We start from the raw sequence: 15749 nt of genomic DNA on the forward strand, positions 1-15749 counted from the left end.
GAGCCGTTCGATTCCCACAGGAGCAGCGTCTTCATGTTGAAGTGTTATCTTCCTCTTTTGGTCTCACTCTCTCTCGCTCTCTTTTCCCCTTTTTAGCCGGTGGGCCTGCTCTTGTCCAAAACCTCAGTGTCTCTTGTCCCAGCCCTCCCCTTGTTTCTCTCTCCTGGATAGCATGCTTATGCTGGGCTGTGAATTCTGTCCATGGCAGACGGAGAAGGGCTGTCGTTAGTGGAAACAGATGGTTTGCCACTCTGCCCATGCTAAACTGATTGAGACCGATTTTGAGGAAAAGGAGGTAATGTCAAAAAGGGGAAGATGGGCAGGGAACTGATAAAAAAAAAAAACAGAGATAGAGAAAGATGAGGATGAGGGCTGGAGTCCTGTCATATTCGAAAAATATAGCCGACAGAAAGTCAGTGAAACTGCTGTCAGAGCAAGACGGAGAGGCTTAGAGTTAAAACAGTGAATGGAGAGAAGCAGGAGAGAGAGACTGCGGATGGGAGAGAGGGAGGGGGAAGGGAAGACAGGAAAAAATGGACTTTTGAGGGAATTAACGGATGAGGGCAGGAGAAAATAGACTCTCAAGGGGATTAATCTCCCTTAATTCCCCAGTGGATACGAAATTGCGGTTTAGACTTGGATTGAATTATGTTGTAAAGAAAATCTACACAGTGCCCAAACGAAACAGGTGTGGGTGTACGTGGGGTGTGTGCTGAAGTGAGACGCCATCCTGTCTGCATGGACAGTGTTCAGCAGTCACTCGCTCGCTCGGCCAGATGTTCCGCGAAGCCACTGAGAGACTGAATCACGTCCACTTTAGTCTGGCGCGTGATGATTTCTCCTGATGTCATTCGTTGTTTTTTCGCTGTTTATTATTCTTCTAAGCCTGCAAGGTTATCCCCTCACAGCGAGTGAAATCTTCCTGGCAACAGGAATGCTCGACGATGTTGGCCACCGGTGTGCCGAGAGCCGCTCGGATCACTGCTGTGATCGGTGGGGGGTGGGGGGGCGGTGGGGGTGCTGGCTGTGGCCCCGGCGCTGGAGAGCCCTTCATTATGGGTAAAAGGGTGGAGGGATGGAGAGACACGGCCGGGCTGAGAACAAGAAGGGTAGGCAGGCTGTAGCTGTGTGACAGGGAGACCAGCTGAATTATGCAGGAGGCTGGGGGTATGAAACGAGAGACGGGAGGGCCGAAAGGAGGAGGCTCTGGTACCAGGAGACCACGGAACTTGATGGGGACATGGCGTTCCGAGTCGTGAACTCGCATAATCCAGCAGGGAGGCCTGGCTCTGCAGGGTCAGTCACCTGGCAACCAGGCTTCATATATTTTTCAGCGTCCTTCAGGCTTTGGCAGGGCCGGTCCAACTCGAACAGGAGAGGAGGGCAGCACAGGAAGCATCGAGTGCCATTCGGGAAAGAGAGAGAGAGACGGAGATGGGTTTGGAGAAAGGCACCCGGTGCTGTTAGACAGGGTCTGCAGAGAGAAGGCGCTGTATGACCTACTTTGAAACAGAGGGATGAAATTGTTTAAAGGAGAGCGAGGGGGTAGGGGGAATTGGCAGGCCGCCATTTTGGATTGTCCGGTTGCTATGGTGATGAGTAAGGCGAGGTTGTTTTTTTTTCTTTCCGCTGTCTCCCAGAGAGCACACGCGTGCAGACGCTAACTTTAGTCACACGCGTGCTTCCGGAACAGAAGATTTCACACGTTCCTCCTCAGCTATGGTTCCGGGACGTGGTGCCAGTGTAAATTAGCTTGTCGGCGTCCCGGAACTTGGCCCATGGGGGGCGACGGCGTGACACGTCAGAACCTTTGTGTTTCTAGGACACCCGGCAACAGGCCATGGGCACTGGGTCCATTTCCTCAATATTTTCCAACTGACCCGCTGTAGGTGGACTTCTGGGGAGTTATAGAAATGAGTGCAGAGTGAAGGGCTGGTGTCACTGCCAATCAGTCAGGCAGCCCCTTATGGCGGCATCTTCTGAGGGGTCTCCGAATTGGCACGCTACCTGCGCCAGTGCTGCAGCTTTCCCAGGGCTGCACATAGGCTGCGGTCGGCACTGATTGCTGGGATGCTACTTTGTACGCAGTATGTGTGAAAGACCAGACAGGGTGGTCTAGTGGTACTGCAAGTTATGAGAGTGTTGCGTACCATGAGTAGAAGGTGGGTTTTGGCTCCCTTCGTCAGCATTGACTGGGAGTTGCTCTCCCGAACAGTCTGGGGGCTTGAGTCCCCCATAGAACACTGTGTTTGGTCCCAGTGTGGCAGTGGTTTATGTCCCCTTGCTTGATGACCAGCGAAGATGGTCTAAAGTCCCCTACTGAGAACATAGGTGGTTAAAGTCCCGTGATTTGGTGGGATTTAATTTTTATTTGTTGATTTGTTTATTTATCTGCCTATCCATTGATTGATTGACTGACTTATTTAAAAAAAAATAACAAAAATGTAAAAAGTTTACATTTAATTTTTTTTCTGTATACAGTATACTTATTTTAATTCCTTTCTTTGAAATGTCTGATTGATTGATTGATTGATAACAGGGCTCTGGTGCCCTTATGCTGGGGAACACTGGACCTGCAGCTGCTGATATCGCCACCTTTCTGCAGAGGAGAACAATGGCAGTCTAGCTCCCAGTGCTATTCTGGGCCTGGCCAGGGTCACGAGTAAGAAAAACAAAAATATAAAGATAATAGTAATAAACAGTAGCAAAAATACTAATGATTGAAAGTAGAATGTAAAATCAAGCTGCAGAAATTTGTAGTAATAAATGGCATAGGAGAGTTTAATATTGGGGGGGGGGCACAACTGGATAATTTAAGTGTAAAGTTCTGTCACCCACCCCCCCGGTTCCTACGCCCCTGCTGCTACTTCTGATATTTGCCTTAGACTCATTGCAGGTGAATACGGAGGACAAACAAAAAGAATACAGAGCAAACATGAGGGAGGCGAGAAGGACCGTGGACGAGGATGTGTGTAAATGTGAGGCTTGCTTACGGGGGAGGGCCCATTTCCGCGTTGGCCCACCCCACACTCACGTAGCCGTGTTCACGCGAGCCGCAGTGCATATACTGATAGCGTCTAATCCGATGTCGGTCTAAAGGGGGAGTGGGGGACAGGAATCCGTGCTGATTCGTGTTCAATGACAAGGAAGTGTCACCATGGAAGGGAGCGGCATATCTCGAACATGACAATTAAACACGTTCATTTCTGTGCCCACGGGGTGTCTGTCACCCCTCCCACTTTGCACTTTTCTTTTTTTAAACATCATGCTTGGTTTGCATTTAAATTAGATTTTCCCTTTTCTGAGCTATTTCACATAAAACAGAAAGGGGCGCTTAAGAAAGGGGAAAAATAAAAGGATCTAAAAAGATATGAGCCCCCCCCCCTTAGTGTTCTTCTTTAAATCTGAGTGTTGGGTATGAGTGGTTCACATCATTTAAGGTTAAGCATACCTGCCTATTCTGCAAGCCTATTCAGCTTTAAAAACGGAGTAATTACAGTGAAGGCCAAGAAGCTTTTAAAACAACTTTGGGATAATGTTTTTCACATGGCCCAGATTAAGAGAGGGGTTAGGAGGATGCAAAAAGGAATTAAATGCTGTTGTGAAGCTGCTTGTCGTACCAAACCTGACTTGGGGCCAGAGGGCCAGCAGGGCGGCGCTGCCGTGTCGGGAGAACATTTCTTGTGTTTGCTTGAAACTGGCCATGTAGCGACAATGGCTCAAATGTGGCCTGGCAGTGTGGTAGGAAGGCAACAAACAAAAGAGACACCTACAAACCAAAGAGACACCTACAAACCAGAGACACCTACAAACCAAAGAGACACCTACAAACAAAAGAGACACCTACAAACCAAAGAGACACCTACAAACCAAAGAGACACCTACAAACAAAAGAGACACCTACAAACCAAAGAGACACCTACAAACCAAAGAGACACCTACAAACCAAAGAGACACCTACAAACCAAAGAGACACCTACAAACAAAAGAGACACCTACAAACCAAAGAGACACCTACAAACCAAAGAGACACCTACAAACCAAAGAGACACCTACAAACAAAAGAGACACCTACAAACCAAAGAGTTGACCACCAAGAACTTTTCCGTCAGCCTGGATTTGAATCTGACCCCATTAAGGTTGCAAAGGGGTGGAAAATTTGCAGAAACTTCCCAGAAATCTCCCAAACTAGGTAACTTTTTTGCCTACATTTGCCTTCTATTCCATGTGAAGTTAAGCTGGGGAATTCTGGAAATATACCAAGTTGGAAACTTTCCAGGGGAATTAACAGGAATATATGGGAATTGATGGGAAAATTCCCAAGCTTTTGCAACCCTGGACCCCATGAATCGTCAACTATTTCGCCAATTTATCAGATTTGCACTGTGCAGACTCTGCAAGGCTGGCACACTCAGGACCTTGGGTGCGGTTTCTGGCAATAGCAGCTCTATTGATCAGTAGGGATGAATACCATGACAATTAAGTCTTATTCTTTACTGCTTCATCTTTCTCAATCGTAAAAGAGGGAAAATAATCCCACACGCATCCATCAATGTTTCAGGCTGTGAAACAACAAATCCTGGGGGTGGTGTTGGGGTCGTGTTTGCTCAAACAGCTGGCATTGAAAATAGAAATTAAACAGAAACTGCTGTCTTTCCTCTAGCTTGAATGCACTGGAGGGTGGTGTGTGGCTCAGTGGGTTTGAACACTTTGCCTGTGATGCAAAAGGTTGTTGGTTCAAATCCCATGGTCGGTGGAAAAATGGCACCGTTGGGTCCTCTGAGCAAGGCCCAGTTATTTCAGTGACTGACAGTCCCTGCCTGCTCAGTTGTATGTCAATTTGGATAAAAGCATCTGTTAAATAAACAATGCAATTATAAACACGCTGTCAATGCATTTCATGCGATGGAAAGGCCAGGTGGTGAGTCTGGGAGGTCCGTGGAAGTTTAATAGGTAGCGCTCTGAGGATGACGAGCGAAGGGCGGGTTGCCGTGCAGAGTGCAGCTTGTTAGAGGAGGGCCCCCTTCAATAATCCACTTTAATTGGATGACGAGAGGATGGAGGATGAGTCAAAGTCACACATGATGTGACTCATTACAGCAGGAGAGCGCTGACACTCGCCATGGGGGAGGGAGCACGGATGGCCTAAAACTCCTAATGAACGGACCTGCGTGTAGGAGCAACTGTCGTACAAATAAGGGGAAAAGGAAGGGGTGGGGGGAGTGTTGGCAGGTGCTGTGATTATGCTCTTCTCCAGATTAAAGGGTTCGGGTTGACGTTAGCCGGTCCAGCTTACCATACATCTCACGTGGTGGACAGCAGCATTCGGCACGGACAGGTATGGCTAGGGTGACCAGGGAGGACACGTTGAGCTACATCAGGTTTTACAAATTACCTTAAATAAATAAGTAAATCAATAAAAAACTCCTGTTATTCTTGTTATTCTCTTTTACTGGTTTCTTTACTTGAGTGAAAGAATCATCCAGGTGTTTCACATTAACATTTGGGACACGTGTGTTTATAGGAGACTGACCAAGCAGCACACAGCAAGAGCTCTGTGCTTAAAAGGACAGTTCAGCCCAAGACAGAAAAAAATGTAGGCAAAAAAGTTACCTAGTTTTGGAGATATTGGCCGTAGAAATGTCGGGCTTCTTCTTATAATGGGATGGACTGGCATTCTTTCTGTGGTGATTAGAGCACCAAAAAAAAAAACACATTTTTAAAAATTCAGCAACAAGGTCTCTTACCGGAAATCATGACCCAGTTACTGAAGATAATCCACAGACTTCATAGTGAGCAATTTAATGTAGGAACTGTTTTCATCTACCAAACTCCACACACCAATTGTATCACTACGGTTGATATCCCCGAAACTAGGCAACTCCCAGCATAACAACCTTGATGGATAGACAGCACAAACACCCCTCTAAGACATACTTTTCATTTTGGGGGTGAACTGCCCCTTTAAGTGAAATCCAGGTCCTTTTAATTGAGATGATAGTTTACAAATCCCGTCCTAGCTCAGTGTCCTCCCTGATATGGATCATCTGGTCACCCTGGACATAGCAGAGCAGTCTGTGTGGTAGACTGTATCTCTTCTGGGGGAGGGTTATTGAAAAGGCGGAATGGGAAGAGCATATTTCGGTGTGCTATTTCAATAAATGGAACTTGGCTGAGAGAGGCTGATTTCGGCTTGTTTTTTCAGCGCAGCTTCGCCCCTATCTGGGTTTTGGTGCTGCGAGGGAATGAGAAACGCAGGGAAACATGGAAACGAGGGCAGGAGGGGGGTTAGGGGCGAAGATGAGAGTCCCTCGTCTGACTGTGAGCCCTAAGACATGGCAGTATCATCCATTTTGTCACACAGCGACATTTTCCACTTGTCATACATCTGTCTGCAGTGCATTTAATGCTCGCTGCTTATTGTCAGTATTCTTTCTAATCTCAAAATCAACAGCTATCGTCGACCAATGTGTTTAATTTGGTGACATTAACATGACAGCAGATCTTGCTAACTTACCCTGGATTTTAATCATCCGTCCGCTGTTTAATTCCCATCAACCCTTGGGTCTGTGAGAAGGTAAATGGTCATGTAGGTAGTGCACCCTGGGAATTATATAAAACAATCAACCTAAAGCCCGGTTCACATGCTGGGAGACGAAACACAAGAAAGGCTCATTATGTTATGAAGACGTGGCATCGATTAGCATCGAATAGTGTGACTCTCAACAAGAAGCACAATTATACAATTATAGCTGGGTCCACCCCCCCCAATCTCACCCACACACAAATTCTGACTGAGTGAAACATACTAAAAGGCTCATGGGAATGACACAGAGTCTGTGCCAGAAAAAATATGACAGCAAAGCCCAGGATCTTCACTGGGTGTGGGGGGCACAGGTGGGGAGCATTGGCGCTGCCAGGTTGCTGAGGGGGGGGGGGGGGCACTGGCAGCTGTAAAAGTTGTCAAGCAGTAGCACAGTCCAAAATATAGAAAACACATCGCCGCCTGTGATTGTATGATATGTCCTCACTGCTCCTTTTTGGTGTCTTTGGGTGATCCTTTGTGGTGGGGGCACAGGAAATCATTTGGGAGGGCTTGCCCCCCACCCTAGGGCCCTCCCACAGTGTTAACACTGGAATGGTGGGTTGGACTGTCCAAAAAACCGCCTGGCAGTCAGAAGCATATGACAGAAGGGGACACAGGTGATTGGCAAGGCGTTCTGCTGCTCTGCCTGCCAGTCTGTCTATTGCGTCACCCTTGTGTGGCATCACTCCACCTCACGGATTGTTCCGGGTCCACATCTCGCCCTTTTCTGTTCACCTTCCCTGCCATAAGTAGCATAATGGATCCCTTATAAGGCCTTGATCTCATTCTACCCATTTACTCCATGGTCTGTGGCCCTGACAGGTAATCCGATAATCACTTGTCAGCAAATAAAATTAGGTTTATGCGAGTGGACTTGATGGCAGCTTTACTCTGACAGCCCGTCATGTGTCACCAGACAGCTCTGATCATATCAGTGTTCAGGCCGCGGGAGTGAGTTAAAAAGGGACCCTGGGCTCTTAATGCTGAATATGAATCAGGTGAACCTCCAGTAGGACCTTTGGAGCGATATGTAGTGATCTGGATGAAAACTTACGGAAGGGAAATAAACTAAGTTGCAAAATATCAGTTTTCGGGCTGTTGGGGATTCAGTTGTCTTTCCCCCCCCCATTAAAATTGTGAATCACTTGCTTTCTTGGTTGAATGTTACTGGAGTGATTTTTTTATGAGTACAGATTTGAAATGCGAGGGTTGCATGTCTCATTTTTTATTTTTCAGAAGAGCTCTCAGTTGTGCAGCAAAGTGCTGGAACAAGACGACAGTTGCTCATTTGATTCGTTGCGGCATGTGCTGCAGTGATTTCTGGGATTGCAAGCCCCCTTTTTGGGAAATCCCCATAAGCTAATGTCTCCCTACCCGATCCTCAGGGACCCACAGACAGTCCAAGTTTTTGTCCTGGGAGGGAGCAAAAATGTGCACTGCCTGGCAGGGAGCTGGGAAAAACATGGACTGGCCAGGGGTCCTTGAGGACCAGGTTGGAACACACTGATCTAGATCCATTCAGCCTGCTGTTTTATCAATATCCCTCACTGACTAGTATTATGTGGTAGTGCAACAAAGACATAAGCAAGAAATTAATGACTTCATTCTGCTGCAATAGCTTTCTAACCATTCGCAGGCTGTTGTATATCAGCAAATAATTAATTAACATGAAGGAAAAAAAAACATAAATGGTGGGGGATTAGTGGTCATCAATAAATCCTTTACTAATTTAGTGACTAACAGCTTGAGCAGGACCAGCCTCCTCACATCGTCTCTGACTTCCTCCTTCTCATGTTTACCTTCAGTATTCCCACTGCCCCATCAATTTCTCTTTTGGCAAATTAACTTTGCGAAGTCAGGCTGGCAAGTAAGAGATGGAGCGTTCTTTAAAAGAATGCGGCTCCCAAAAATGCCGACATAGCAGTTTTAATCATGGACGCCTCTTTGTCATTCCACTCCCTACATCTACGTTTCCCTGACAAGCCTTCCCTTGCCCTGAGGTGAAAACGGAGTGTGTAGAGTAATGTTACAGTAGGTGGTGTGCTGCTCAGGGAGTACGTTTTGTGTTCTTTTGCATCCCTCAGCTGATTGTCTCCAAAGGATTCGGGGGCTGCCGTTAGCTCTGCTATGGTGGTAATCAGACTTGCCTTCTCTGTCTGTCTCTCAGGTCTTCCGCAGTGGGGAGGGCATGGGCATTCGGCTGGACAGTGCCTCAGCCTTCCAGGGCGCTGTCATCTCCCCCCACTATGACTCCCTCCTGGTCAAGGTCATCGCCAGCGGCAAGGACCTCCAGACAGCAGCCACCAAGATGAGCCGCGCCCTTGCGGAGTTTCGTGTTCGTGGCGTCAAGGTTGGACTTTCGGCTCTCCTTCGCATTTCCACTGGTCTTCATCTTTGTCTCGTGTTGCTCAGACCCTTGACTCATTGACACATTGAACATATTGAAGTTTAACGTAGATGCTAACTTATAAATCTTGGCAAATCATTTTGTCGAGTCTAGAGATTTCAACACAACTCTTTTGATATTGTACAGCTCGGCTTTGAATTTTACGATGGCTCGACTTAGGATATTTCGACTCAACGAAGGTGCAAGAGCCATACATATTCAACAGTCATCAAACTTTGAATTTTGATCTGTTCTCAGGCTAAAGAGACATTCTGTGATGCTTCCTACTGATGCCTGAGGATGGCGGCGTCCACCCAGACATGCTTCCAGTCTCTGTAGCAATTGCGAGCGTAAACATCTCATACAGTGTTAAACAGCATATCATACAGTCTTTTTATGTTTTACCAAATTTTCCAAAGCTCATTAAGTCTACTAAACATCCAAGTGTATCATAATCATATACATATTCAACTTGCGATATTTTCAATTTATGATGGGTTCATCGTAACATAACCCTATCATAAGTCAAGGAGAATCAGTGTGCTTATTTTCTCCTGGTAGTCAAATATGTATCTCTGTCTTGTGTTATATTCACGCTTAATTGAGCAATAAGCTAAAATGCTGGTATTCTGGTTTGGTCGGTGGTGCCCCCCTGATTTGACTGGTTTTGGATGATTGATCCATGTCGAAGGGTACTTAATGATTAGTCCTTGTTGATTGGTCCTCTGGCCATGTCATGGCCTCTCTAGAGACTGACTGTCTGCTGATGTCACAAGTCCATGGGGCAGTTATTAGCTTACTTAAGTCTGGCTGGCTGTGAATAGGCAGAAATCTTGGGGGAATTCTTTGCTGTCTTGGAAAATTTCACAACTGCCTAATGTAGAAGCCAACTGGAAAAATCTAGCAGAAGTATAGCTGTGAATACTTAAGACATTTGTATGTTGTTCTGGGTTTGACTTTGCTAAGGGCATGAACCATGCAGTGATTAAGAGTAAGAGATTTCCCTTGATTTGGCTCAAGGCTGTGTTTTGAGGGAAACTTCAAGGGATTGATATAGCTTTCACAGATTTGACAATCATCCTACAGAGAAGAGCATGTTGCCGGCTTTATGGTTGGTAGTTTTATTTTTCCTAGGGTGTCCTGCCTGGACTGCAGCAAAATCACCACATAAGAACAGTACAAGTTTGATATAAAGTCTTGAGAAAAAGACGGACAGGGGCACGGAAAAGCAAACAATAATAAGAAAGAGCGAGCAATGGTAACAGTCAATGACAAGTGAGGTGGTATCGCCTATAGCAACTGTCACCAGGGCTTGCATCTTATTCCGCAGATGTGGCGCTGTGTGTCTGACTGCATTTGTTAGCTTAGCCGTGTCTATCTGTCCACATACCATGCTTATTTTATACCCTCTTCCAGTTATCTTGCACACGCCACACAAACACGCACACATATATAATAAGTTCCTTTTGAATGTAAATTTTCAAACAAAAGCGAGGAAATGGAATGATACTGACTTGGGAGGTGGGGGGTATAATTTTGAAGGTCAGTTGGAATCTGTTATAAAAAAAAAACGTGTCAAAGTAAGACGACGCTGAATAATGGCAGTGAGGTGTGGGGTGAAGAGCAGAGAGTGACAGATGCATAGGAGGTGGAACACAATAATTTAGCAGTACTGGTCATCTAATAAAATGGCCTGCATGTCTATATGTAATTTAGGCCTTATCTTACACAACATGCCTGCTTTGCGCAACCCGGAATCTATTCTCGTATGGTTATTTTTCCACAGCACCGCTGGTGCAAAAATTTCTGTGAACAAAGCAGTCGATCCAGAGAGCAGGAGAGAGATTAGAGCTGAGAAAACTATAATAGTGGCCAAGGGGGTGGGGTTGGTGGGGGGGGTGCTATGAATTCGGATGGTTAGGGTGAACAGAAAGAGCTGCTGGAGCCCCTCACGCTGGTGGAGCCGGACTTTGAAGAGCAGCCAGGGAGCCTGTTAATGTTTCACATCATTACGCTCCTCTGATCATGGCTGCTGCTCAGTCGCACTTGCTGTCTGTCGCCATGTCCTCCTCTTAGCCTCTCCCTCCAACCCCTCTCTGTCTCTGTCTGTCTTCCCCTGCTCAGTCATGCCTGGCCGCTCTCTCTCCCCCCCCCCCCCCCCCTCATTCTCGCCCTCTATGTCTATAGCACATACGGACCCTCCACGCTTCCTCCTCTGGGATTGGCTTTCAGCACAGGGAGGCGATTCTGGCACAGCCTGGCTTTCCGCAGCCTTGCCAAGGCAGTTAAGCTCAGGACATTAAGCGCATCATCAGCCAATTCAGTGGAATATTATCCAGACAGCACTTACGACGCTGGTGACGTCCTTTCTAAGAGAGCCGGCCAGGGGTATCCCTGGCTGGACATGCTTCCCCATTCCTCTATACTCACTGTCTTCCAGTCTGTAGTAAACACTCAGCTTGACGTCCCCTCTCCCCTCGCTCCTTATGCTAACACTTCCTGCAATTCTCCTCCTCTGTCCTCCAGCCTCCCACGTCCACCCCAGGTAGGTATCTGGGCACTCTATGGTGGGAATTTAAAACAAAAAAACAAAAATGAAAGAGTCTGGCTTCCTGCAAAGCCTGGCCATGGTGCATCGTCACGGAGAAGGCATGCCGCTTCTAAGCAGAGCCGCTCCCTGCATATGGAAGGAGACCAGCAATAGGCCGGTACTGATCAACCACAAGGGGGCCTTTCTGCCCGTGCACTTCTCACACCCCTCTGCATTCCTTCGTGGAAGGTCTACTTGTGCGCAAATGTTCAGAGAGCAGAACAAAAATTCATTCGTTCAGAAAGATAACCAGTCAGATTGTACAGGAGGTAGGTCCAAGCAACTAGAGGAGGCTGGACCAAGACATGTGATTGGTTGGCCCCACCACCTCCAGTGGCTTGGAACCACCTCCTCCACATTCTGATTGGTTATCTCACTGAGCCAATCATTTTTCATTCTGCCCTCAGAATATTTTTGTGTAAGTAAAACTCCCATGAGCTCTGCTTTCCTGCCATCTCTGTCAAGCATTCTTCTGGTACCCAGCCTGTCTTCCCTTCCTTTCCCTTCGTTCATCCCTTCTCGTTCCCCGCTGTTGTGAAGGCCTTGCTTGCTTTATCTTTTCTGACTAGTTCTGTTTGCTCTGCACCGGTTTTTATTGACTTGCTCGCCACTCCGGCCGCTGCTTCACGCACACCGTGGGCCTCCTGCATTATTTAAATACACACATCATTTCATCGGGTAATACATGCAGAATAGAGCCGGGCGTGTTTGTTTGGTGAACAGCAGAGAGGCGGAGGGGTAATGGGAGATGAATGAAGGAAAGGGAGGGCTGAGTGGGTATTAGTAATAATAAGCATGTTAGCTACAGTTGTAGGCCTGGACTGAACTTGACACTGACTGTGTCAGTGAGCTGGGTGGTGATGTTCTGGGTGTTAAAGGGCTGTACAAAAGGCTGCATATGTGGAAAAACCCACACACACAGGTCTATATCTTTGTGGGGACCATCCATTAATTTCTATGGGGAAAAACCCTAATCCCAGCAATGACAACCTTAACAATTACCCCAGCCCTAACCTCAATCATAAGTATCCAAACAAAACACAAGACTTCTGGCATTTTTAAGTTTTTGATTGCGTTTTTCATACAGATTTTCATGCAATTGAGGTTTTCCTTGTGAGGACCAAAATAACAGGTTTTTAATTACATTTTGGGGACCAAATGTCCCCGCAATGTAATATATACATCACACACACATTCAGCAGGATTTCACCTATGGCGCCAGAACACCCAGGACAAACACACACACACACACATAATAAGAACCATGTCGACTAACATACCTTATATATCATAGAAGACCAGCATGAAGACACACAATGTTCTGTCTTTTGCCTGCAACAGCCGTTTCTTTCAGACCGATATCCAGCCGCTTGATAGCTGCTGTGCGGGGGACGTGTCACTCAGGTATGTGGAAGCAGCTTCCCGGTCCTCACCCCCCCCCACCACCCCCCCATCGTCTCCGTGATGTTGTGATGACCTTCCCGCTTTGCGCAAAACATGGGCCATGCTTCATCCCAGATTTAGGCTTTGCATACGCCCCGTATTGCAGCTCTCTGCTGGAATTAAGCCCGGGGCAGGATTTTAATCAAAACTCAAGCCCAGTTGCCAATCTGGATTCACAAACCTGTTGTTTTTCTCCCGTATGCAGCCATGGTGGAGGCAGGGTGTTAGCATTTGTTTGTAATACATTTCACATTATTATCGTTATAGAAATTTACTTGTGCCTAATATGCAGCGTGCTGGTTGGGATGTTTCTGTAGCATGGACTGAATCTTCAGATGAGATTGTGTGTTTTGGCTGCACACACACACACACACACACACACACACACACGCAGCGGCGCAGATGTGACTGCACACACACACACGCAGCGGCGCAGATGTGACTGCACACAGGTGACAGCCTCAGCTGTGCCCGTATGATTCAACTGAGGGGGCAACTCCTGCAGGAAGGGAGGGAAGGAAAGAAGGCAAGGGAGAGGCACAGGAGCATGAAAAGGGGGAGGAGCACAAGCATGGAAGAGGGAGAGGAGAGCGAGCATGGAGTAGGGAGAGGAGCGGGAGCACGGAGTAGGGAGAGGAGTGGGAACTCGGAGTAAGGAGGGGACCGGGAGCAATGAAGAGGGAGAGGAGTGGGAGTAGGGAGAGGAGGAGGGAAAAGAGCGGGAGTAGGGAGAGTAGAGCGAGTAGGGAGAGGGAGAGCAGCGGGAGCATGGAGAGGAGTGGGAGCACAGAAGAGGGAAAGGAATAGGAACATGGAGTAGGGAGAGGAGCACAGAGGAGGGAGAGGAGCGGGAGCAAGGAGGATGGAGAGGAGCAGGAACACAAAGGAGGGAGAGGAGCGGGAACACGGAGTAGGGAGAGGAGCGGGAACACAGAGTAGGAAGAAGAGCGGGAACTCTGAGTAGAGAGAGGAGCATGGGAGAGGGAGAAGAATGAAAACATGGAGGAGGAAGAGCTAAATCCCCCCTAAAACAGCCCTGGTAAAAAATAAAGCAGAGGCCAGTTAGTACTGAACTGGAAAATCTGTTATTGGAAGGTTTGGAAAACGGATCCTGTAGATCTTCTTGTTTTTGGCCTTCCTTGCTCTTCCCCATGAGCCCCCCACCAAGCTCTTACTGGCTGAATTTGGTGCATACAGCATTCACCGGGAGTGTAGGTCACACCAAGCGTCAGTGAGCCTGCTGAGTTACAGTGTGGTTCAGGGGATGGGAGGGTTAAGGATGCCTTTTGCAGGAGCGCTCAGACACACTGAGAGGAAGAGTTTCTCATCTCCCTGGGGTGGGGTGGGGGGTGACCTTGGAAAGATTGCATGAAATCTGATTAAGAAATGAAAGCAAACATAAACCACCCGCCCTCTGTTCCTGCCTTCCTAGGACTCTGCATACGCTTTGTGTTACACACTCATCAGCATGTACAGAATCCGCCATGTCACAACAGTGCTGCAGCCCCCCATGCCACACTCACTCGCCACATCACTTTTAACAGTTACATCTAATACATACTTGGAACATTATCCATAATCAAACCTATATGACTACATCTCCCATGATGCCCCTCTCCCCACATAGCATGTGCACCAAACAGTACTCACAGCACCCCTGATTGTCACATTCTGCTGCCTTTCCCCTACCAGCTTGGAGACACATGGCACACTGGACTTACTGAGCTCGCCTTTCCATCACTGCGTTCAGTCTGCCAGGCCGCACATCAGCTGCTAAGCATCTTATTGGCCATGTAGCGCCACTGCGATCGCGTTGCTGTAGCATCAGCAGCGCCCATGATGCCACCTGTCTGCTTGGTGGAGGCAGATGGAGGCTTATTAGCTCCTTTAATTAAGGTTTGAGTTAAAACATAATGATTTACAACCCAGTGTTAGGTGGGGGTGACATCTGAATAATCACTGCCCCCCCCCAAACATGCACATTCACGTGTGAGTACTGTTTCGGGTCTTCCTCCATCTCTCTCTCTTTCTGTCTATCAGACTCACTCCACTGGAATCACAGGACCTTCTTTTCTCTGTCGTCCGTTCCTTGAAGGGTAGAGGAGCACTCATGTTCCCTCTGATAAGCAGGGGCAGCCCGTGAGCGGGCGGGGGGAGGGAGAGGCTGCTATTTTCATTTCGAGCAGATAAATAATGAATGGGCCAGGGATGCACATAGGACAGGGCCCCGTAAACAGTGTCCTGTTTCATCTTGGGACGCAGAGAGCTGTGTGAGTGCCGGATCAGGGTTCATAGCAGGGGGGCCCGGGGCCAGACCACGGGGATTATGAGGGATAACAGGTGTATTTTGGAGTAATTTCATTGACATTCTTACTCTGTGCCTCTCCCCTATTCCCCTTCTTCATCTTTGTTTCCGCTCCATCTGCTCTCCATTCTCATGAAAACTCATGGTCTTTATTTTTTTTGTGACTTTTTTTTATCCCAATCAAAATCTACATGTAATATAAAAATGGAAGCACTGTCCCCACAGAGAGAACAGAACCCACGTTCTTCTCGGGGCTCGGTGAACAGAACCCACGCTCTTCTCGGGGCTCGGTGAACAGAACCCACGCTCTTCTCGGGGCTCGGTGAACAGAACCCACGCTCTTCTCGGGGCTCGGTGAACAGAACCCACGCTCTTCTCGGGGCTCGGTGAACAGAACCCTCGCTCTTCTCGGGGCTCGGTGAACAGAACCCTCGCTCTT

At 47.7% G+C, this 15749-nt stretch overlaps 1 protein-coding gene across 4 annotated transcripts in view; it reads left to right on the forward strand.

Annotated features, from left to right (window-relative positions):
• Positions 1-15749, forward strand: part of LOC125750292 (pyruvate carboxylase, mitochondrial-like) — a 112200-nt gene that overhangs the window by 52384 nt on the left and 44067 nt on the right. For all 4 annotated transcript variants that reach the window (XM_049027872.1, XM_049027873.1, XM_049027875.1 and 1 more), the window contains one exon: positions 8754-8936. In XM_049027872.1, the coding sequence (XP_048883829.1) occupies positions 8754-8936 (183 nt within the window). The remainder of the gene's footprint in view (positions 1-8753; positions 8937-15749) is intronic.

The sequence above is a fragment of the Brienomyrus brachyistius genome, chromosome 10 (assembly GCF_023856365.1).
Source record: "Brienomyrus brachyistius isolate T26 chromosome 10, BBRACH_0.4, whole genome shotgun sequence".
Classification (NCBI taxonomy): Eukaryota; Metazoa; Chordata; class Actinopteri; order Osteoglossiformes; family Mormyridae; genus Brienomyrus; species Brienomyrus brachyistius.